At 54.5% G+C, this 23,155-nt stretch overlaps 1 protein-coding gene across 4 annotated transcripts; it reads right to left on the bottom strand.

The window, feature by feature from the left end:
- Nucleotides 1–1,635: 1,635 nt before the first annotated feature.
- On the bottom strand, nt 1,636–21,785 carry LOC144935899 (YTH domain-containing family protein 3-like). Of its 4 annotated transcripts, XM_078862757.1 has the most exons (6): nt 21,313–21,785; nt 16,132–16,156; nt 13,469–13,548; nt 6,718–8,985; nt 4,650–4,877; nt 1,636–3,158 (listed from the first exon to the last, which is right to left on the bottom strand). In XM_078862757.1, the coding sequence occupies exons 1-6, from the start codon at nt 21,334–21,336 to the stop codon at nt 3,135–3,137; spliced, it is 2,649 nt and encodes an 882-aa protein (XP_078718883.1). In that variant the 5' UTR covers nt 21,337–21,785; the 3' UTR covers nt 1,636–3,134. The 4 variants fall into 4 exon arrangements, with proteins under 4 accessions (XP_078718883.1, XP_078718884.1, XP_078718886.1 ...); XM_078862758.1 differs by lacking the exon at nt 16,132–16,156; XM_078862760.1 differs by lacking the exon at nt 13,469–13,548 and having other exon boundaries at nt 21,313–21,369.
- Between the last annotated feature and the right edge of the window lie 1,370 nt (nt 21,786–23,155).

Genomic DNA, 23,155 nt, shown 5'->3' with positions numbered 1-23,155 from the left:
TATACTCGGCGAGGGATTTGACATCTCGCGACCGCAGCGCCCAATAAGAGCACGACCTAAAGCAGGCGTGACACCCCCAATTCATTCACGCAGCGCTACGTTTACATTCGTGATGTGAGGCGGCTAAAGAGTGCGAAAACAAATCGCGAAACGAGACTTTGATGCTAAATGTCAGAAAAAATGCAAAAAAAAATAGATTCTGTATTTCGATTTAAAGATTTCGTGACTGCAGGGATTCATCTTCTTGGTTCTTTCGGTAAAGTCACGTAGAAGGGAAGTAATAAAATAATAAAAATAAAACATAATAAAACAATTCTCACGACGTTTCGGCTACAACGCAAGCAGCCGTCTTCAGGTGAAGAATGACTTTATCGAAAGAACCAAGAAGAAGATTCTGTATTCATACTCTTTGTTTTTTTCGGTAAAGTCACGTAGGTAAAAAAATAAAGCAAATAAATAACTGTATCAGGTGATACAGTAATTTTGCTGTGACGGTTCCACATGAAGACGGAAGCTTGTGTTGCCTCCGAAACGTCGTGATTTAATTTAGTTATTTTTTAACCTACGTGACTTTACCGAAAAAAACAGAGTATGGATCCTTGCAGTCACGAAAACTTCAAATCTCGAATTGATTCTGTATTTCGATTTAAAGCTTTCGTGACTGCAGGGATTCATCTTCTTGGTTCTTTCGGTAAAGTCACGTAGAATGGAAACAATAAAAATAATCAAATAAAACATAATAAAATAATTCTCACGTTTCGGCTACAACGCAAGCAGCCACCTGAAGACGGCTGCTTGCGTTGTAGCCGAAACGTCGTGAGAATTATTTTATTGTTTTATTTTATTATTTTTATTGTTTCCATTCTACGTGACTTTACCGAAAGAACCAAGATGATTCTGTATTCTTAAAAGGTAAAGTTCCGTCACGTTCCGTTCTGCTTCCATGTTGACACGTGGCGTCGAGGGACGACACTTGTCAGCCCACAAGACAGACGCATAAACAACACCCATCACGTGACACGAATGATCCGAAGATGACAAAAAAATTCCTGGCTTAAAATAAAACATGTAAAATGCGTCAATCCGAAACTCACCCCGAGGCTTACGTAACAATCGATTGAGCATGCCCCCTTTGTGGATGCAAACTTAGTGAAAATTTACACTTGCAGGGACACCACCCTGGGACCGGTGGAGGGTGTCCATCGAGCACAGGGGGTCGGGCAACCTGCGGCTCTTTCAGGAGCTGCGTTCGTGACGTCGTTTATTAAGGACCACCCACAGTGCATTGCGGCTCAGGAAATATTGATTTTTAACGAATTCGAAAAAACGGTCTCTGCTTGCGATTTTGGTTTGGCGACCCCACCCCCACCTCTAACAAAGCCCCTCGTGGCAACAGCTTGCCAAGGCAAAGACACAAACTAAATCCCCCAGAACCTACTCCAGACATTAGGGCGAGTGCCGTTAGTTAGCAGCACCGATTAAGATTAAGGCCGGCCACGGCACACGAGGGGGTAGGTGGGTGGCCAGCGACCACGGTCCCACCGCCTTTGTCTCCCCGGTCTCTTCTCTGCAAGTCGCGACGACTACCATCGGACATTCATGTGACAAGCACACAAAGCACACACACACACCAGCTCAGGGTGTAATACCACATTTATTAAGGCTAATGATGACTTCCTAGAGGCAGGAAAATTAACTTCACTATTTCCTCATCATCTTCCAAATCACGGGCAGACAGTCAAAAAAGATATAAATGATTTTAGACTTTTTTTTTGATGAAAAATTCATTCCGGCAAAATGAACAGGGTCCAAGTTGTACTGTACAATCGCGGGGCTCCGGTCCGATTGGAGAGAGCAAAAGCCCTCCCCTCTCTGTTCATTCGCGTTCGGGCAGTCGATGACAAGAAAAACGCAGCCTCCGGCGTCGAGCAACGCTTTCGCTTGGAAACTCTGATAAAATCTGTTCTCAATCGATCGCCAATAATCATCAGTCTTCAGGCAGAAATCAGTCTTTAAAATGGCTTTTTACGTTTGGAGCAATCATCTCGTCTCAGTCTTATCATCATCATCGTTATAATCGTCACCGATGGGTGCTCTTGCCGTTGTTGGTTTGCTTGCTGTCGATGTTTTCAGGATGTTTAAATATTCGCGAGCGATGATGGAAAGTGGGGGGCTAGTGGTGGTGGGGGCCAGTGGCGGATTTCACGGGAGGAGTTTCATATTTTTTTCGCCGTTTGCAGGGCTGGCCACCAGTGCATCAGGCCCCTTTGCACAATCCCTGTGCTTTGCGAGTAGCACCCTGAGTTAAAACAATAAAAACGTATCCGCCGCGTCGTCTCCTTCCCCAATCCTCCTCGTGTCCCGCCCACCACCGCCCCTCGACACAAAAAAAATGATTCCAAGAGTGGACCTGTTGATAGTATTGGTCTCTCCACCCCCCCTCCACCCCCACACCCAGCACCACCAATCTTGTCTGAAAAAAGAACAAACGCAAGCAAAGCTCGGCAGATATTAAATACGCAGCTCACGATTGTGTTAAAGAATCTTCTGAAACGAGCCGAAGAGCTGGAGGGAAGAATTACACCGTCGTCATCATCATCACCATCGCCATCAATCATCACCGTGATTACCATCATTGTCGTCGTCGTCATCATCATCACAGCTATGTTTGAGTTAATATCATGGGCATTGTAAATGGGAGGTCAATTAAAAAGCAATTTTTTTTTCTTCTTCTTGAAAATGCAACTCTGCCAGGCGATACATTCACACTAGGACTACAGTATCGTACGATATAAATGACGATGCTGGAGAGAGAATTGAGGAAAGGAAACAATAGGAGGGGGCATCACAACAACGAAAGGATAAATCACAAAACAAGGATAAGCATTTCATTTTTTTTCTTCTTCTCATTATTCTTATTCTGCTGCTGCTGCTTCTTCTGCTGCTGCCGCCGCTTTGTTTTAAAACGGACAACCAACATTCAGGAGAAGCTCGAGGTTCGGTGTCTTCGTGCTGTCGACGTCGGCAAGCTTGGGCGAGCGCCGGGCACGCGCTCGGGTCCACCGTGCCCATCACCCCCCCCCCCATCACCAGCCACCCCCCCCAAGCCCGACACCTCCAACCCACCGCCATCATCATTTGTTACGGATTTGTCGATCCTGCCAAAACACGGACAACACAAGAGAGAGATGGGGAGGATGAGGAGGGGGGGGGTGTCAGGGAAAATGAGAAATTAGAGGAAATCAGAGGAGAGATGAGAGGGGAGATGGCAGCAAGGAGGGGTGGGATGGAGGGCTTGTGGGGGGGGGGGTACAGAGGGAGGGTGGGAGAGAAGAGAGCATTTTAAAAACACATTCAACTCTAGATATTACTCATCAAGTTATTTCACCTGGAAAATCTCTCACATTAGCACGCCTCGTTTGCAAGGGTGTCCAGGGTAATGAGGGGAGCAAGTGGTCCGGATAAAATATAACCACGGATAATAAAAAAAAAGTTTAAAGTTTGTGAATTTGGCTTCAAACCGTCTTGTTTATGCGTACAGCATAAGGGCAAAGGCAGCGAGATGTTGACTACCTGGCCTCGTATACAGGAGGCCGTGGGTTCGATCCCAACCCTGACGCCTGCTGTATACGTGGAGTTAGCTGGTCTCTCTCCCCGTGGTCGTGTGGATTTTTCTTCAGTCCTCCGGTTTTCCCTCCACATTTAGAAACACGTGTTTAGAATATTTGGCTGCCATATATTTCCACGTGATCATAAGCCACTTTGTTAAGCTATCACGTGGCCAGGTCGCTTCTGAAAAAAGCTATATAGCTCCATAGGCCTTACCCGGTAAATAACAAATTATTGTAATTTTTTATAAATAATCGGAGGATGCTTTGTGGTCTGGGTTCTCCCTCGATGGAACGTCTCAGTCGAGATTAGGCCCTCGCTCGCATTCAAGTCAACAAACGATGACCTAATGTATTACAAACAGCGCCACCGAGTGGAACTTTCCGGCGATACCACTTCAAACCATCTGACTGGTACGTCACGTAGGTACCTACGCGACTTTACCGAAAGACCTAAAGAGTATGGATTCCTGCAGTCACGAAAGCTTCAAATCAAGATTCATCTGACTCGTGTTGAACTTGGCTGACTTTAATCCTCCACCCGCGTGGAGGTCTCAGTTCTACCAAACACGGACTGTTTAGACTCATCCACCACCGCAGTGATGAGCCACCAGCAGGAGCCTCACACTTGGAGGTCATCACAGCACACTCACTCACCGATACAAGATGATATTAGTCTGGACTTTGCCGAGCCGCCTTCGACCTAACGAGCCAGGGTATGGCACCTCCTCACTGCCCACTGGTAGGGGAGTTTCGCAACATTTGTGCGGTGATCAGCCGCCAACCCCCTGGCCAAAGAAGGGCAACAACGCTCGTTGCGCTTATCGTGATAAGGGCATCGGATCGGCCTTCCCATCGCGCCTTTTTTCTGGCCAATTAAGTTGCGTATCGCTTCACGGAAAGGGGTGGGCGCCGACGACGACCATGACGACGATGACGACGATGACGACAATGACGACAATGACGATAATGACGACGACGACGACAACGATGACGACGACTACGACGACTACGACGAGGACGACTACGACGATGACGCACCTTCTTCTGGCCGTCCTCCTCCTCCTGCCGGCGCTCGTAGTGTGCGAAGTCGTCGAAGATGGAGGTGGTGTGGCGGAAGGCGGCGATGACGCGCAGCACCTGGCGTGCCTTGTCGAGCGGCACCTCCTGCGTGTCGCGAGAGTTGGTCACCGGCTTGTTCTCGTTGTTCTCCAGGCGGATGTGGCGCAGCTGCGAGTTGGGCACGTCCTTCACGAAGATCCACTTCACCTGCGAGACCCCGCCACCCCCCACCCCCCCAGGGGGAAGGGAGGAGAGAGGGGGGAGGGAGGGGATGGAGAGAGGGATGGATAGTAGGGATAGTAGGGAGGGGATGGTGGAGGGAGGGGGGAGAGGAGTTGAAGCGTCAAGGTTCCCGTAGCCCAGGTTGCTCACCGCTGTGCCACCGCTCCGCACCACACCATAGATTCTGAGCATTAACGATGCATCGATGAATCAATGTCGATTCTTCGGCTAAAAGACACGTGGCACCGAGAAAGCATCTCTATTCGAGGTTCGTACGCCAAAGGGGTTCACGTGATCCTTGCGGCCACAAGTGGGCGCCGCACGCTCCGCAAGGTCAACAAACACACTGGAGTCGATTATTTCTTTACATCGCGACCCTGAAACGCGACGATTCGCTACGTCGGGCGGGAGAGTCGCCGATTCCCCCGTTTGGCGAGTTGATGAACGGTGACGGCGAGTTTCAAAAAGCCACTCCCATCGCTGTGTCACTGCTCATGGCGGTGACTGAAGGGTGACGAGGGGAGGGAGGGGGGGGTCACACCAACTAATTCCGTACAATTTTAGACCAATAACTAACACACGACGATTCTTAGAAACGTGACCCTATGCGCGTGCCGCGAGATTAAAACTCTCAAAACTCGCAGGTTACCCTGAGGTGGCGCAGTGGTCAGAGCACTGCACCGAGGCTTCCCTCCCTTCACCAACCAGCGCGGTGAAGTATGGTCAAACAACCCCCGGGACCCAACACGGCATGGGGGAGTCCTCCGTCGAGCAATGCATTGACACGTGGGTGGTGACACAATCCTCGTTATTTTATATTTGAGAAGTAAACTGCTATTGATAACTATTTTATTTACATACTCTCTGGGTCGTTCGGTAAAGTCATGTAGATAGAAAAATAAAATAAAAATATCACGACTTTCGATCGCAACACAAGCAATCGTCTTCAGGTGAAAAAAATACAGCAGGCGGACTGCTGAGGCAGGAATATTCTATTTATTTATAATTTTTCTATCTACGCGACTTTACCGAAAGACCCAAAGAGTAGGAATTCCTGCAGTCAGGAAAGCTTTAAGTCATTCTTTTATTTACAATCATTTACTTACAACAGCTGGGCGGAGGTGACGCAGAACTGTAAACCAGCAACTGTGGACGCCAGGGTTGGAGGCTCGCAAAAATGTCGTCAAGACTCCCTTCCGGTGGGCGTCGAAGGTGCCATACCCCCTGGCTCGCCAGAAGGCAGTACAGCAAGTGGATTAAGCTCCATTTGAATGCACCACCACGGGGATTCAGTGTTGCCCCCTCGCACACAGGATGGTATTCTCCGGGTACTCTGGTTACCCACCACCACCATGCCCACCACTACCTGTACCACTAGAACCACCATCCGTACCTCCCACCACAGCTTTCACCACTATCTTCACCAATACCTACACACAATCGCCACCACGATCACCCGTACCACAACCACTCAAACCACCCACCACCAAAGACAAAGATCACCTGGAAAGCCATAAGCAGACGGTTGGGACAAGTGGGAAGAATTTATAAAGGCTGGCATGTTACACGAGGGGGTGGGTGGTCAGCACCACGCCCGACCGCCTTTGTCTCGCCAATGACGATGTTTACACGTCACACCAGGTACTCGGTTGAGGCCGATTCGACCTAGAAAAATCTCAGAACCGTTTCAGAAAAATCGCAAATGTTGTTGGCCGCGAGCCGGCATCGAAAAATCGGGTCGCCGGGTTGGTAGCGCGGCGAGCTAACCACCGGCGCCCACCACTCCCAGCCCACACCAACCACCGGGGCACCCACGGGGGCATACCTCGAACTTGCCCTTCCACTTGTCCTGCGACCACACGCCGGCGCACGTCTGGTAGTCCACGGGCGAGGTCATCTGCGCCACGCCGCAGAAGTGGCCGCTGCCGTTGACGCTGAAGAGGAGGTAGACGGGGCCCTTGCCCTGCATGGCGCGGTAGGCGCCGTCCAGCCGCCGGTTGCCGTGCTCGGTGCTGCACCAGATGGAGTACTTGATGGAGCGGTGGACGTCGTCCTCCGAGTAGCTCTTGATGATGAAGGCCCGTGCGCTGCGCGGGCTGCACTCGAAGTCGCGCGGGTTGTAGCTGTTGGCCACCTTCAGCTTCTCCAGCACCGGGTGGCTCTCTGGCGGCAGCGGCGTCGCCGCGACCACCGACAGCGCCAGGCCCACCGGTGCCAGCTGCTGCTGCTGCTGGTGGTGCAGCAGTGGTGGCGGAGGGGACGGATCTGACGCCGGCATTATGGGGCCGGACGGCATGGGCAGTGGCGGTTGTTGCGGAGGTGCCAGAGGCTGCATGGTGTGGTGGTGATGGTGCAACTGATGGTGCTGCTGTTGCTGCTGCTGGTGATGCTGGTGATGCTGGTGGTGCTGCGGCTGCTGTTGCTGCTGGTGAGGAAGCGAGTGGTGGTGCGGGAGGTGGGGTAGAGGTTGCTGCTGCTGCTGGTGCTGCTGCTGGTGCTGCTGCTGCTGAGCAACCGAGCTCATGGCGCCGACCGTTAGCATGTCGCCTCCGAACACGCCTCCGTTGCGACTGCGTGGTGCGGACCAGCGCCCGGGCTGCTGCTGCTGCTGCTGCATAAGCTGCCCGTGCTGCATTGGTTGCTGCAACTGATTATGCATCTGTTGCATTGTGTGCTGCATCGACTGCTGCTGGTGATGATGCTGCTGCTGATGTTGTTGTTGCTGCTGCTGTTGCTGCTGCTGGTGATGAAGATATAACTGCTGCTGCTGATGCTGCTGCTGTTGTTGTTGTTGCTGCTGTTGTTGTTGTTGCTGCTGCTGCTGGTGAAGCGAACTGCCGGGCTGGCTATTCGGCTGCTGATTGGCTTGCATCGACACCTGCACGGGCGCTAGCGACTGGACCTGGCTGCTCGGCTGCGGAATTGACATAACCGGCGCCGCAGAAGTAACAGCCACCGCCGGTGACGGGGACACCGACTGCTGCTGCTGCTGCTGAGGGCCAGGCGCCTCGCCAGGCCCGCACACCGGTGGCGCTGCCTTGGCCACAACCCCCTTGTTGTCCCACGTGCCGATGTCCATGTTGTGCTTGATGGGGGGCGGAGGGGGCATGGCGGCGCCGGTGGCGGCACCCCCCGCAGAACCCCCCTTTCCCTTCAGCTGCTTGGGCTGCGGTTTGGCCGGCTTGCTCGCGATCGCCGCCCAAGACGTGGGTTTCTGCGCCTGCGCCATTGCTGCCGCCGCCGCCTGCTGTTGCTGTTGCTGTTGGTGCTGCTGGTGTTGCCGGTGCTGCTGGTGCAGCAGAGCCTGCGCCGCCGAGTTCGATACCGGCACGGGGATGGTCGGCACGGTCATGCCGCTCACGGAAAACATGGAGCCCACGACGGGCGCGCCGACCGTCTTGTTGGCGACGTCGCCGCCGCCGCCGTTACCGTCGCCGCCATCCAACTTGAGCCCGGCCACGCCCTGCTCCACACTGCTCACGGGGCCCGGCGCCTTGTTGATGCCCTCGTTGGCGAAGGTGGCGTGGGCGTCCATCGCTGCCCCGCCCAGCGAGCTCGGCGGGTACACGTAGCTGCCGCTGCTGCAGCTGCTGCTGCTGCAGCTGCTGTTGCCGCCCCCGTTGCCGCCGTAGACAGCGGCGCCGACGGCCGCCGCCGAGGCCTGCGCCGAACTCTGCCGCCCGGGCGGCCGCCCTGCGCCGCCCGTGGCCGCGGCCGCCTGCGCCGCCTGCGCGGCCGCGCCGGCCCCGGCCCAGGCCGCGAACTCGGGCCCCCCGGGGAAGAAGCCGAAGGGCCCCGGCGCGTGCTGCCCCAGGTAGGTGGCGTGCGCGCCGAGGCCGCCGGCGGCCCCCGCGGGCGCGGGCGCCCCGAGGCCGCCCTGCCCCAGGAAGCCCGGCTCGGGCTGCAGGAAGTGGTGGTGGGCCTCCCCGTTGGCGAGCGTCTGGCCGTAGTGGTGGGCGAGGTACGGGATGGGCGGGTCGCCCCCCGTGGACCACGCGGCCTCGGCGGCGCTCAGCGAGTACGAGGGGAAGCCCATGGACGGGCCGTAGTAGCTGGGCATGTACGGGTCGGTCATGGCCGTGTAGCTGTTGTTCTGGGGTGCAACGGGAGGAGGGGCGAGCGAGGCGAAACAGAGGTCAGCTGACGTCACAACATCCGGGGCGGCGAGGGGTTCGCGGCGGTGGTGGCGGCTAGGCACAGCACTGCGGGCGGCGAGGGTTGGCGGATCGTCGCGCGAATGTTGTTAAGCCCCCTTCCTGTTGGGTGTCAAGGGGAGGTGCCGTCCTCTGCCTCGCCAGGGCAACGTGGTGGAAAAAAGTGTGGACTAATCTCCATCTGTCCCATCTGCCACTTGCATAGACGCTCGTCGTTAATTGGCTGAATAAGTCTTAAATCTTCTCGCCGCCGTGATCGCAAACCGCGGGGTGCCGTGTGATACTGTTGCAAAATTGACGCTTACAATATTCACGGTGTTATTATTATAGCCGATTTTAAAGTTAACTGTAAGAGACAGATCAAACTGAAATGGAGGTCACCACTTTACACATGTGCAGCAACTACCATTGTGATTACGGAATGTGGGGAGGGCAATTACAAGTGGAGAGAGAAAATTGTCGGAAACGGCTTATCATCATTTGCTTGCGAACAAAGATTTGTGTCCATCCGATTTGCTAGATAGCTAATAGCGAAAATCATAGCGGCGCTTAGTGGCTCATTGCTAGGGCACGGTTGCTAACCGCCTAATCCGGGGGGTAGTGACAGGAGCCCAGTGGTAGCGCGTTCAACCGCTTGTTGCAGACGTTTGTACTTCCAATCCGGCAGGCCACCCTGGTTATCACCGTATTAAAACCAACAGACACGTGCCGGTTGCTTAGCAGTGATCGTCAAGATGATGGCTGTCAGTAAGTTTCCATTGTCAGTAACTGCAAGCTGCCCATAAGATCTTAATGTCGGTAAGTCCCCATTCTCAGTCGATCCCCCACTCTCAGCAGGTCCCCACTGCCGGCAAGTCCTCACTCTCCACATCCTCACAATCAGTAAGTTCGTCCCGGGAAGTCGGTTGCCGATGGCAGTAGCCGCTCAAACGGGACCCGTACCGCTCGGCTCCGAAACCCAAGCCGTGTTTACCGCCCCCCACTACCCCTCCTCCATGTGACGGACAGGGCGGGCGCTCGTGCCAAGGCTCACAGTGGCGGCGCTCCCGTTGCCAGGGGGCTCACGGTGCCAAGCTTCTTCCCTTGCAGGGTTCCGCCCGCCGTCTCCCTTTTGCTCAACATCAAAGAATCGAACTGGAATCCAGGTGGGCCGCCTTGCGATTTAAACCGGGTTCTTAAATTCTAGATTTGAAGCTTTCGTGACTGCAAGGATTCATACTCTTAGTTCTTTCGGTAAAGTCACGTAGGTAAAAAGTGTCACGGAGTCGATGAGTGTCAGGCCAGGCAACCGATGACAGCACGGGAAAAAAGCAACGAACGACGTTCAATTTGATTCCAGCGCTGAAAATTTAAGGAACCTCAGAGGTCCCTTCAATTCCGTGAAGAGGCACTTTGTGGTTTCCGCCTCCGTCGCTCATTCTCGAAACCCCAAAAGTTTGCACTCTTCTGGGAAAGGTCCAAATAGGTTCGTCATATCTAATGACGTGACACCGATAGCGACAGCAATAACACATTTTGGAAAAAATAACAATTTAACGGAACGTTGGAAAGCGTGCAATGTCATCGCAAAATTGGACGTCGAATATAATTAAAAAAAAAAATGGACAAACGGTTAGTCTGTGTGGCGGATGATGACAGCTGTTTTACATTGGAGTCATGGCTTATTGACGGGCGCCTGTGGGATTGCAAGAGCCCGTCCGTAGGGTACTGGCACCGCGAGGACCCCACGTGAGCACGCCCGCAGCGCCACGATCGCACCACCACGCTCGCACCCTACGCCTTTCTTCCAAGAGGACAGCTCGCTACTGCGACGACCCATGATTATATGCTCATGGCAACCATGAAGCCGATTTTTAAGAAGCAAACAATGGAGTTAATGTACTAAAAAATATATATTTGACATTGGGCTTTGTTTATTATTCTACTGCCCCGATCGTGAGCACTGGGCATGTATTTGGGTCTCGGCAATATCTTAATTTTGACATTCATAATTGCCGCTGTCAGACTCATCACCTGCATCTGCTAAATGGATCGCGTTGCTCCAATACTCAGACCCTCCACTGGCTCCCAATCCAATCCTGGATCAAGTTCAAGATCGCACTAATAATCTCCAAGATCCCCCAAGGACTTGCCTCTGCCTACCTCTCCCCTCTCATCTCACTCTACTCCCCTCCACGCACTCTCCTACCTCTCCCCTCTCATCTCACTCTACTCCCCTCCACGCACTCTCCTACCTCTCCCCTCTCATCTCACTCTACTCCCCTGCACGCACTCTCCTACCTCTCCCCTCTCATCTCACTCTACTCCCCTGCACACGGTCTCCTCCTTCTTTCTCCTCCCCCACCTCTCATCTCACTCGTCCACTTCACGCACACTCTGACCTCATTCCAATGACCGCCACAAAAACATTGGGAGGACCTCGCTCAGCGGTGAATTGCTAAAACGGTTGTACATATTCAATGCACGCCTCTCAAACAAATATCACTAAAGAGAAGACCGCCCCCCCCTGTAAACATGTATCTCCGTTTTGTCCTCTTGGGCGCATTCACAACGTATTGCACATTAATCTTATTTCACAAATAGTAGCGTACGATTAGATGCATGCATCCCCAATAATGTCAATTCTGGAAGCTTCATTTGCAAATGGAAAAGCTCTTTTACTTTGATATCAGGGCTGCTGACCACTGGCCCAGAAGGCCTGAAATGCCAAGCGCTGGCAACAAACAAGCACCATTACAATTATAACAGATAGAAAGTCAATCCATTTCTTAAATTGGCTAAGGTAAAAAATAGACAATGCTGGGAGGGGATTCCACAGTGGAGCAGTGGGAGGGAGGAAGAGAAGTGAGGTGACCTGCAGTGTGGTGCGCGACTGGTTGAGATGCGCGAATGGGTTTAGTTCGTTGTGACCTGTAGTGCTGGTTGTACACAATACGGACAAGACAAAACAGTCAGCCCGGTAGGCCGAGACCTCGGCATGGGCGGAGGAAATACGGAGGGAAGTTCGTGGTAACAGCAACCGTGACAGTAGCGATAGAAGAGTGATATGCTCTTGTCATAGACAGACAAAATAACACTGGCCAGGAAACATGATTCGTGCAGTAAATGTGGAACTATGCAATTAAGTTGCTAATTTCTGAAATGTTATATTTTTTTCACATTAACAGCATCAGTAGCTTCTTATCCTCGCCATTTATCAGACAACTGCACGTGCGCTTGAGAGCGGGGAATAATGGCTAAAAGCAGACGGCTGAATAATTCATGGCCACGGTAAAGACGTCACGAAACAGCCACTTAAAAAGCTACTAAGTAGAATTTAGGAGCACACGGACGGTTGGATGAATGAGCTAAAGTATTCCTCTAATCAGGCTTGTTAATTTCGGGGTTTTCAGCGTTATTGATTATCGCATGCAAAAAAACACAATAATAATCAATTATCAGTTTACCACTCCTATTGGTGACTGATGAACCACGGGGAGCCACGGTGACGAGATGTTAACTTCCTCGCCTGGTATACAGGAGGTCGTGGGTTCCATGCTGACCCTCACGCTTGTATATTTAGAGTTTACGCGTCTCTCTTCCCATAGGTCACGTGGATTTTTCTCCAGGTCCTCTGGTTTTTCCATTAAATTTTTAATCAACGTGCGTTTAGAGTATTTGGCTTCTATAAATTTCCACATGATGATAAGCTACTTCCTTGAGCTATCATTTGTGGCCTGGTCTCTTCTGAACAAGAACTACATAGCTCAATGGGCCTTACCTGGTGAAATGAATGAAAAATGTAGTTTAATAGTTTTTAGGAACCCGGCCACTGGTTCCTTACGATGGCGGCGGCTGCTGACCAATCAACATCGGATACGTTCCGAGGCCTCCTTTGCCAGTACCAAAATATACTAATAGGGTTTTTCCCCTTTTGGCGCGTCATCTGGTCGAACACCTTATGAGACTAGGCTCTAAGAAAAGCCGTCTCTGGTGTGGACCAATCAGTTTCAAGGACAATGCATAAATTATCAGAGTATTGTTTTTTGTTTGCATTTGACTGCAAGTAATGTGGTTAATTTTAACATGATTCCTTGCAAAAGGTGTCAGTTTTTTTGCCAGAAAAGGAGAAAACCCCTATTAGAACATCGGATACGGTTTGAACGTTTCGCTTGAAGGAAGAGGAGCTCTGTGATATCCACTTCCGTGGGCCATTCTCCAAGACGGAGGGGATGGCATGACGCCGATAGCTACAATCGACATAAAACTGCGGGAAATGTATCTTTTTTTATTTTAAGGTTGCCATAGAAACCCCTGCAAAGCCCACTGGTTTTGCTAAGCGGGCCCGGACACTTTCAAGTGGTCGTGGTAACACAGTAAGAGTTATGTGCTGGAAAGAGCATGGGTGGGGGGGGTATATGTGATGTGGGGGGGCGGTCTCACCTGGCTGCTCTGATTGGTCAGGTAAGCTTCAAAGTCGTCGTCATTAACTGTATCCTTGGAGTGCATCGAACCGTTTTGAACTGCGAGCGAGGCAACGGGGACAGGGGTGTGGGGGAGAGAGTGGTGGATAGTGATTTCAATTCGCAAATGCACAACACTGACATTCAACTGTTTGTTGTCGCTGTTCTAATTTTAATAACAGCACGTATGCGAAGCAAAGATCCCCCGAATGGTCATATTCTTTGGGCAAGTGCTGTTAGAGAGCACCTATTAAGGTCAGAAAGGTACACCGAGGGATGATAGCACCAGCGCCAAGCTCAGATGCCTTCATCTCACCACTACGGATGTTTTTGCCACTGCATGGGGTATGCAGTGAAGGCCGAGTCAGCCTAGGAGAGGCCAAGGACTATTTAAGATATCGGTTTGGCAACCGATATTAACCGTGGCTGGAATTGAACTCGGGCACACATCAAATTTTTTCAGACCACAAACTTGAACGGACTTATAACAAACACACCAATGTTAGCACATCCCGTGTCACACACCTAACACAATGACACACTCATATATACAAACACGACACGAGCACGGATCACTCGACACTCTACAAAGTTACACGCTGCAACAGACACACAAAGTGAATGCACACAAACACCTTACACCAGCACACGCCTACAACATTATACTGCTGCATCTGTCACACAAGGTGGCAACACAAAGACGACACGAAATCTGAATAAATCACGTCTGTGCTCCTCATGTCGTGAATATCTCACCACTGGCACTGCACGCCACACTCAATAAGCCGGTTATGCATATTCATCCAGGCATTTCATTCAGCGGGTACACGATTATTTAACCAAATTGTTTTATGGTGCTGCGTTGGCAGTGGTACAGGGCACACTTAACAACACAGAGCAACACATTCGTCAATAACCTTGTAAATATATGATGTAGGCAACGTTTTGGGCAATAGCCCTTCTTCACAGCACATGTGCACAAATAACAAACTTGGCGCATTCATCAAATGTCTTTTGTTTGTTTTATTTTGTAAGCGAGCCATTCATCGTTTATCCTGTTTGCAGAAACTTCTGGCGCGAGTTTCTTGTAAACAATCATTTGTTGATGTTGTTGTTTTTGCTCGTGGTAGTGCTGGTATTGTTTCTTGTTGTAACGTTCTTACCCCGTGCCCCTCACTGGACATCAATGAAAAAGAACTTTATAGCTCATCGGATTCCTCCAGTATAAATAAACATCCGATTCTGCACGTGCCCACCCTCCTGCAGTGACCTCCGTAGCTGCCACCACTGCCGACAGATAGGTCTTGGGGCCTGTGGTCGTCCTTGTAGCAGAGTTGCAAAGTTCAATTTGGCATTACCAGCTGAAATAAAGTTTGAGTGCGTGTGTCAATAACACTGTGGCTTTAAGTGGGGGTTGGGAGGGGCAACATCTATAAGAGGCAACGTTTTGGGCCAATGGTTCTTCTGGACAGCACACAGATGCTCAAAACATCTTAGGGCACTCGTCACCACAATCTTACTTTCAAAAAGTCCCCCGATTCGTATGCGCTTGAACCCACTAATGATAAGATCACACTGCTTTCCAGACCTACAGCATACTCGCAACACCGATATAGGTGAATGCAGCGAGCGAAGACTCGCAAGCATAGGAGTACAGTATTTCTGGACTGCAATCCACACTGCACCAAACCCAGCATGACAAGTTGTGCAAATAAAGACAAACACCCATGACCCCGAGAGCGTGTGGAGAGACCTTCATCCAGCTGAGGATTCACGAGCACACAACGCGCACGCCGACACGAACACACATTGACACAGTCCTATCCCACGCAGACACACACACACGGGTCCGCGAGCCTTCCGATCTTGCTGGGGCAAGTTCAGTTTGCGAGAACCCGTTGCAGACGGGCAGCGGCACGATGCGCAAAGTGTGCGGTGTGCGGGCCAATGCCGCGCACAGCTGCCTTTGTTTCCCCATCCTACAGTGCCCTTGGTATTCATTCAAGGTCTGAGGAGACGTTGAAGAAACGTTGCGCGCACACACAAAGCGTGCAAGGAGTCGTCATTCACAGCCACACTTCACACCCGCCCACGCCTCGCAGTGCGGGCGCACCACCGGAAGCCGAGAACACTCGCGGTTCACGCATTTAAATGTATAAATACGTGTGCATTTATACACACAGGGTATAAAAATACCCCGCGTTGGAGTGCGCGTGTACGAGAGCGAATGCGCGTGTAAGACTGTGCGAATATACTAGTGTGTATACGAGAATATGTGAGCATGCGTGTACTATACGTGTGTAAATGTTTGTCTTTAGAGTAGTATACGTGCACAGTATGAGTGCAACCTTGGTTCAATTTCCCTAACACGGTGAGCATCAGTCGCGAGTGGCATCCGAATCTGTCCGGGGCCTCCTCTAAGTCGACCTCCGATGAGCACGGTTGGCTACGTACGGTGCGAAAGAAGTTCAACACACAATACATTGGAAGTGTGTGTGAAAACACCACGAGGTAGACATATGGCTGGTCATTGATCTGACCACACCACCCGCCCCATCATACACCGTGCAAGCCTTAATAGGTGCTCACAAACCGATACACGGATACAACCACAGGACGGGCCAGTCGTATATATATTCTTACCTTTACCAGCCTGTCCTTTCGTTCGCTTGAAAAACAAAGGAGTGGTGGTAAGGGATGCGGAAGGGGCCCGAAGATAGGAGCACAGGGAAAGGAGAGAGACACAGACAGGGAGAGATGATACAAGGAGAGAGACGGGGGAGAGGAAAGGAGGCAAGAGGGGGAGAGCAGATGGAGTCCGTGAGACAATGCGAGACAAAATCGGCACGGGACATTGCCCAGAAGGTGGCTTATATCAGAACCAGAATATTTGTTTAGACTGAAAGAATCCGATGAGCTATAAAGATATTTTTCAGATAATTATAGGGCCTGCATTGAAAGGGGCCCAACTTTCAGAGATATATATTGAAGAGCTTTGACGTGTATTTAATCGGGTGAAGTTGACATCCTTCGAGATATTATTAAAGTGAATGCCATGACCTTTCAGAGATCTGATCTCAAATCGTTCACCACTAACTTTTATAGAGTTCCCTTCCGGTATATTTTACCTTTTGACTGTCGTGTACAGTATAGATCTCTGTCAATCCACTACAGGATGAGGGCCTCCCCATATTGTGCTGCGTCGTCATGGTTATTTGACCACACTTCAGCACAACTGGTCAGTACGAGTTGAAGACGGAGGAGCATAGGAGTACAGGACAACAATGGATTTTGTTACACTTTACCATGCTGCCCGCAACTGTTATTGACTTACACATCGATCTACTACGAAAGTGACGGCCATTGGTTTTCATAGGAGATCTGTTACGTCAAATGTTATGGCCCGAGATGAAGAAATTAGGCGAGGGTGAGTGTTCAATTCCAGCCAATAATTAAATCACCTTGGGTGTTTAAAAATCTACATCCGAGTTATATGGGCAAGAGTTTAGGGGATTCGAGCTATCGTCAAAAGGTGTTCGTGGTTTCAATGGTTATGGGCTATGGTTTCAAGTTGAGGCTCGGGTTAAACTATACGTTCCCTGATTCAGTGTTTGGTGATAGGCTTTAGGGCTTAAGTAAAGGTTTAGGCCTAGGGATATGCTCCAATGTTCGGGTGCATCACCATCATCATGATCAGTCATGATCAATCCACTGCTAAAGGGCCTCCAAACCCGCCTCCTCCATCTCTCGCGACCCTGCTCTGCAACAACGCACATTAGCAGCTGAGCACGAGCCGATTTCATTGCTCCATCTCCTCGGCCAAAGTCATTCTCGCCGTCACTTTGCCGCCGCTCAAGGGATGGGGGACGCATTGGGCGTTCATAGGAACACACGTGAAACTGAAGTCGATGCTTTAGCAGTGGCAGCATCTGTGTGGATTTCACCCCAACGGCAAACACCTCCGGACTCGCTGCACCGATAAATTGATAAGAGGTCGCTTTGACAAACGTCAGTGGACCGTGATTGGTTGGCGGCGCCTCTGAACACCAGCCAGTGTGAGAGGTTGCCCGTGTCCTTTCGATCAGCGCAGCGGTGGAGTAAGAGTCGGGCGATGAGTAATGAAACCAGCGGCCACATTCGCCTGTGCTGATGTGCCTGGGAGAATGGATGTGTGCCAGTGAGGTGGTCAGGCTACAGTGTGCGTGTTTGAGGCTCCATCTCCTTCGGTCTTCACCACTCCTCCCATCGTCCTGTCTCTCGTCTTCCTCCTCATCTCCCAAGTGGCTCACCCTATATTCCGTCTTCTCCCCCCCGACCTTAATACTTCAATGCCTCAAAAATCTTCTCCAATCCCTCGTTCCTTCTCCCCACAAGCTCCACTCCACCAGCTACTCCCACTCCATCGCCGCTCCATCTCCCTCATCTTTCGCTTCTCACCTCCCCCTTCATTTTGACATTACCCGCTTCCACCCCACGTGTCTCCCGCCTTTCACACACACACAGATCCTACACGTGCACCCCCCCTCATCTCCCATATAACCAACTTCCGCCCCTCCCATCCTCCTCACTCTCCTCCCTACTCTCCATCCCACCCACCATCTCCCTTTCTTCCATCTACCTCCTCCCCAGTGCCCCCCCCCCCACAAAATGTAGGACCCCCCCCCCATCCTCATCCTCACACCCGCCCCGCCCTCTTCCCTCGTCCCTTCACGTCCCTTCCATCCCACCCCCACATCCTCATCCCTCTCCCCCCTCCTCGAATGCATCATCCCCCTACCCTGATATCCCCCTTCCATTCCCCCTCCCTGCCCTTCTCCAATCTCCCCCCACTTCACTTCCGATATCCCCCTCGTCTCCCCCACCACTCCCCCCCCTACCCCTGACCTGCTCCCCCTCTCCCACTTTAACCCCCCCCCCAACCCCCACCCGCCCCTAGCTACTTCTCTGCTTCCCGACATCTCCACGCACCCCACACTTAAACCCCCTCCCCCCACCACTTAGACCCCTGCACCCACCACTACCTTGTAGTCCACAACACCCGAACCCTGTACCCCCCCCCCCTGCCAGTACCTCCTTTATGGCCTCGTCTCCCCTCACCCCAACCCCCGCTCTCTACTCCCCCCCGCTCTCTACCCCCCACCCGCTCCTCTACCCCCCCCACTCTCTACCCCCCCCCCCACTCTCTACCACCCCCCCCGCTCTCTACCCCCCCCCCCCCGCTCTCTACCCCCCCCCCGCTCTCTACCCCCCCCCGCTCTCTACCCCCCCCCGCTCTCTACCCCCCCCCCGCGCTCTCTACCCCCCCCGCTCTCTACCCCCCCCCGCTCTCTATCCCCCCCCGCTCTCTACCCCCCCCTCACCCCCTCCGCTCTCCGCCTCTATCCCCCCCCGCTCTCTACCCCCCCCCCCCGCTCTCTACCCCCCCCCCACTCTCTACCTCCCCCCACTCTCTACCACCCCCCCGCTCTCTACCCCCCCCCCCCGCTCTCTACCCCCCCCCCGCTCTCTACCCCCCCCCCCCGCTCTCTACCCCCCCCACTCTCTACCTCCCCCACTCTCTACCCCCCCCCCCCGCTCTCTACCCCCCCCGCTCTCTACCCCCCCCCCCCCCACTCTCTACCACCCCCTCTTCTCTACCCCCCCACTCTCTACCACCCCCCCCGCTCTCTACCCCCCCCCCCGCTCTCTACCCCCCCCCCGCTCTCTACCCCCCCCCCCCACTCTCTACCACCCCCCTCCTCTCTACCCCCCCCCACTCTCTACCACCCCCTCCTCTCTACCCCCCCCCCGCTCTCTACCCCCCCCCGCTCTCTACCCCCCCCCCCGCTCTCTACCCCCCCCCCCGCTCTCTACCCCCCCCCCCGCTCTCTACCCCCCCCCGCTCTCTACTCCCCCCCCCCGCTCTCTACCACCCCCCCCGCTCTCCTACCCCCCCCCCGCTCTCTACCCCCCCCCCCTCACTCTCTACCACCCCCTCCTCTCTACCCCCCCCCCGCTCTCTACCCCCCCCCCCACTCTACCCCCCCCCCGCTCTCTATCCCCCCCCGCTCTCTACCCCCCCCCCCGCTCTCCGCTCTCTACCCCCCCCCGCTCTCTACCCCCCCCCCGCTACCCCCCCCCCGCTCTCTACCACCCCCCCCGCTCTCTACCCCCCCCCCCCGCTCTCTACCCCCCCCCCGCTCTCTACCCCCCCCCCGCTCTCTACCACCCCCCCCGCTCTCTACACCCCCCCCGCTCTCTACCCCCCCCCCCCGCTCTCTACCCCCCCCCCCCCGCTCTCTACCCCCCCCCCCGCTCTCTACCCCCCCCCCGCTACCCCCCCCCGCCTCTACCACCCCCCCCCGCTCTCTACCCCCCCCCCCCCGCTCTCTACCACCCCCCCCGCTCTCTACCCCCCCCCGCTCTCTACCCCCCCCGCTCTCTACCACCCCCCCCGCTCTCTACCACCCCCCCCGCTCTCTACCCTCCCCCCCGCTCTCTACCCCCCCCCGCTCTCTACCCCCCCCCCGCTCTCTACCCCCCCCCCGCTCTCCGCTCTCTACCCCCCCCCGCTCTCTACCCCCCCCCGCCTCTCTACCCCCCCCCCCCGCTCTCTACCCCCCCCCCCCGCTCTCTACCCCCCCCCCCGCTCTCTACCCCCCCCCCCGCTCTCTACCCCCCCCCCGCTCTCTACCCCCCCCCCGCTCTCTACCACCCCCCCCGCTCTCTACCCCCCCCCCGCTCTCTACCCCCCCCCCCTCACTCTCTACCACCCCCTCCTCTCTACCCCCCCCCCCGCTCTCTACCCCCCCCCCACTCTACCCCCCCCCCGCTCTCTATCCCCCCCCGCTCTCTACCCCCCCCCGCTCTCCGCTCTCTACCCCCCCCCGCTCTCTACCCCCCCCCCCGCTACCCCCCCCCGCTCTCTACCACCCCCCCCGCTCTCTACCCCCCCCCCCCCGCTCTCTACCCCCCCCCCGCTCTCTACCCCCCCCCGCTCTCTACCACCCCCCCCGCTCTCTACCACCCCCCCCGCTCTCTACCCCCCCCCCCCGCTCTCTACCCCCCCCCCGCTCTCTACCCCCCCCCCCGCTCTCTACCCCCCCCCCGCTACCCCCCCCCCGCTCTCTACACCCCCCCCGCTCTCTACCCCCCCCCCCCGCTCTCTACCCCCCCCCCGCTCTCTACCCCCCCCCGCTCTCTACCCCCCCCGCTCTCTACCACCCCCCCCCGCTCTCTACCACCCCCCCCGCTCTCTACCTCCCCCCCGCTCTCTACCCCCCCGCCCTCTCTACCCCCCCCCGCTCTCTACCCCCCCCCCGCTCTCCGCTCTCTACCCCCCCCCGCTCTCTACCCCCCCCCGCTCTCTACCCCCCCCCCCCGCTCTCTACCACCCCCTCCTCTCTACCCCCCCCCGCTCTCTACCCCCCCCCGCTCTCTACCACCCCCCCCGCTCTCTACCCCCCCCGCTCTCTACCCCCCCCCCGCTCTCTACCCTCCCCCCGCCCCCCCGCTCTCTACCCCCCCCCGCTCTCTACCCCCCCCCGATCTCTACCCCCCCCCCCGCGCTCTCTACCCCCCCCCCGCGCTCTCTACCCCCCCCCCCCCGCGCTCTCTACCCCCCCCCCCCGCGCTCTCTACCCCCCCCCCCGCTCTCTAACCCCCCCCCCCCCGCGCTCTCTACCCCCCCCCCCCGCGCTCTCTACCCCCCCCCCGCGCTCTCTACCCCCCCCCCGCGCTCTCTACCCCCCCCCCCGCGCTCTCTACCCCCCCCCCGCGCTCTCTACCCCCCCCCCCGCGCTCTCTACCCCCCCCCACTGTAACCCCTCCACTCTCCCCCCCCACCTGCTCGAGTCGGGCCGCGCTCATCCTTCAGCGCCGCGTCTCTCGCTCCGCGCTTCCTCGGGAGTGGGCGGTGTGGGGGGGGGCGCTGTGGAGACGATCGCCGCAGCAGCCGCAGCAGCAGCAGTAGCAGCAGTCGACACTCCTCCTCAGCCGCAGCAGCAGCAGCAGTCGACACTTCTTCTCCTCAGTCTCGTCCCCCCCCCCCGGCTCGGGCGGCGCGAGCGACTGAGGGAAACGCGGCGGCCGCTCGTCTTCAACACCTCCCCACCTCGTCTCGGCGTCTCCTCCACGCCTCGCTCTCCTCGTCTCGGCGTCTACCTCCACGCCTCGTCTCTCCGTCTCCGGCTCTCCTCTCTCCCCGCCGCGTCTCCCTCTCCTCTCTCCCCGCCGCGTCTCGCTCGCTCGCGTCTCCCCGCTAAATGAAGGCGGCCGCGCGCAATGGCGGCTCTAGGGGCGCGCGCGCGGCTCGGGCGCTCTCCCCATTGGTTCGCGGTGCCGCACGTGACCTCGAGGGCTTCCCCCCCCCCCCTACTACCCCCTCCCCTAATACCCCCCTCCTCACCGTCGTCCCTGGCAAACTTCCAGTGGCGGAAGACGTCTTCCAAAAACGGTGGCGGTCTTCCAGACAGGGAAGATGGCTCTTCTAAAGGGCACCGTTGTGTGATTAATACAGAAGACTGTCTTCTCCTGGTGGGAGATGTTCAACGTGCGAACGTGAGAAGGGCTAATGCCCGAAACGTCGCTTATGTAATTTCGTTTTAAGGCCGCGGTTATTGGGGAATGTTATGTTTTTTTTTAAAAGACAGTTTTTGTCTTAAACATACGGAAAGACAACTTACAGAGATAACCGTGGATTTCTAAATGCGGAAGTTGCCTTCCAGAGACGGTAGATATCTTCCAAATGTATATTGTAGAAGACACATACCCAACCGAAATGAGAGCTCTACTGGAATAAAAACACAACTACCGGATTGAGACGTTCCCTACCGGAATGTGCAGATCACTTCCGGAATCGTAAGATGCCGACTGGAATAAGAAGATTTCTTTCTAAACGAGAATATCTCTGCCGGAATTAGAAGTTCTCCACAGGAACCGGAAATAACAAAAGATCGCAGTGCGGAGCCCCGTTCTAACATGGCGGGCAGTGACGTCATAGACATCTGTGACCAATCGCGTGGCGCATCGAGATGTGGCGCGCGAAATCTTTAAATGTCCGTTTAACGCGTCGTAGGCTTTTGCGACCAATATCATCCACAATACAGCGGTTTTTGTGTTAAATATTTTAATTGTGCCGCAACTTATTTGTATTTACATATTAAACGCCGATTTAAATACACGCGAACGGCCTCGCTGAGCATACCCTGGTTACATTTAAATGATTGCAATTTCCCACACGTGCATGTTTTAAAAGCGAAAGAAAAACCCACTGGTTTTACATGACGATGTATAGGTGTGGTTGTTGTTGTGGATAATCAAACAAAATGGGGGAAGGACACGTTACGTGTCCTTGGCGTTCTCTAGTCTGACACTGGTGAGAGTCGGCCCTAAAGCAAGCTGTCTCGAGGGTAGACCAATCCCTCTCAAAGATAATATATTATCAGAGCAGGTTTTTGTTTTCATGTTCACAAGTACCGTGTGTGGTTAATGTATACATGATTCCTTGGAAAAGGTTTCGGTTTGGTGTTTGAGCATCTTAAAACCTTTTATTGCCAGAAAAGTTAAAAGTTATTCTTATTTATGTTGTCATTCTTCCAAGGTTGATCCAACGTACGACCAAAGTTGGCCCAACATCGAATGTTAACTTGGTAATTTCCTTCATGAAGTGCAAAGTGCAATGTTTCTA

Source organism: Lampetra fluviatilis, chromosome 14, assembly GCF_964198595.1.
Source record: "Lampetra fluviatilis chromosome 14, kcLamFluv1.1, whole genome shotgun sequence".
Lineage (NCBI taxonomy): Eukaryota > Metazoa > Chordata > Hyperoartia > Petromyzontiformes > Petromyzontidae > Lampetra > Lampetra fluviatilis.
This window is presented reverse-complemented; position numbering and strand designations above follow the sequence as displayed.

Excerpts from the sequence above, each read along its gene's own strand:
- LOC144935899 (XM_078862757.1), bottom strand. The coding sequence starts at position 21,336 with ATGAGCGCGGCCCGACTCGAGCAG. Across the intron at positions 13,549-16,131 it reads GAAAGGACAGGCTGGTAAAG|TTCAAAACGGTTCGATGCAC; the intron begins GTAAGAATATAT and ends CCTCGCTCGCAG. Across the intron at positions 3,159-4,649 it reads AGGAGGACGGCCAGAAGAAG|GATCGACAAATCCGTAACAA; the intron begins GTGCGTCATCGT and ends GTGTTTTGGCAG.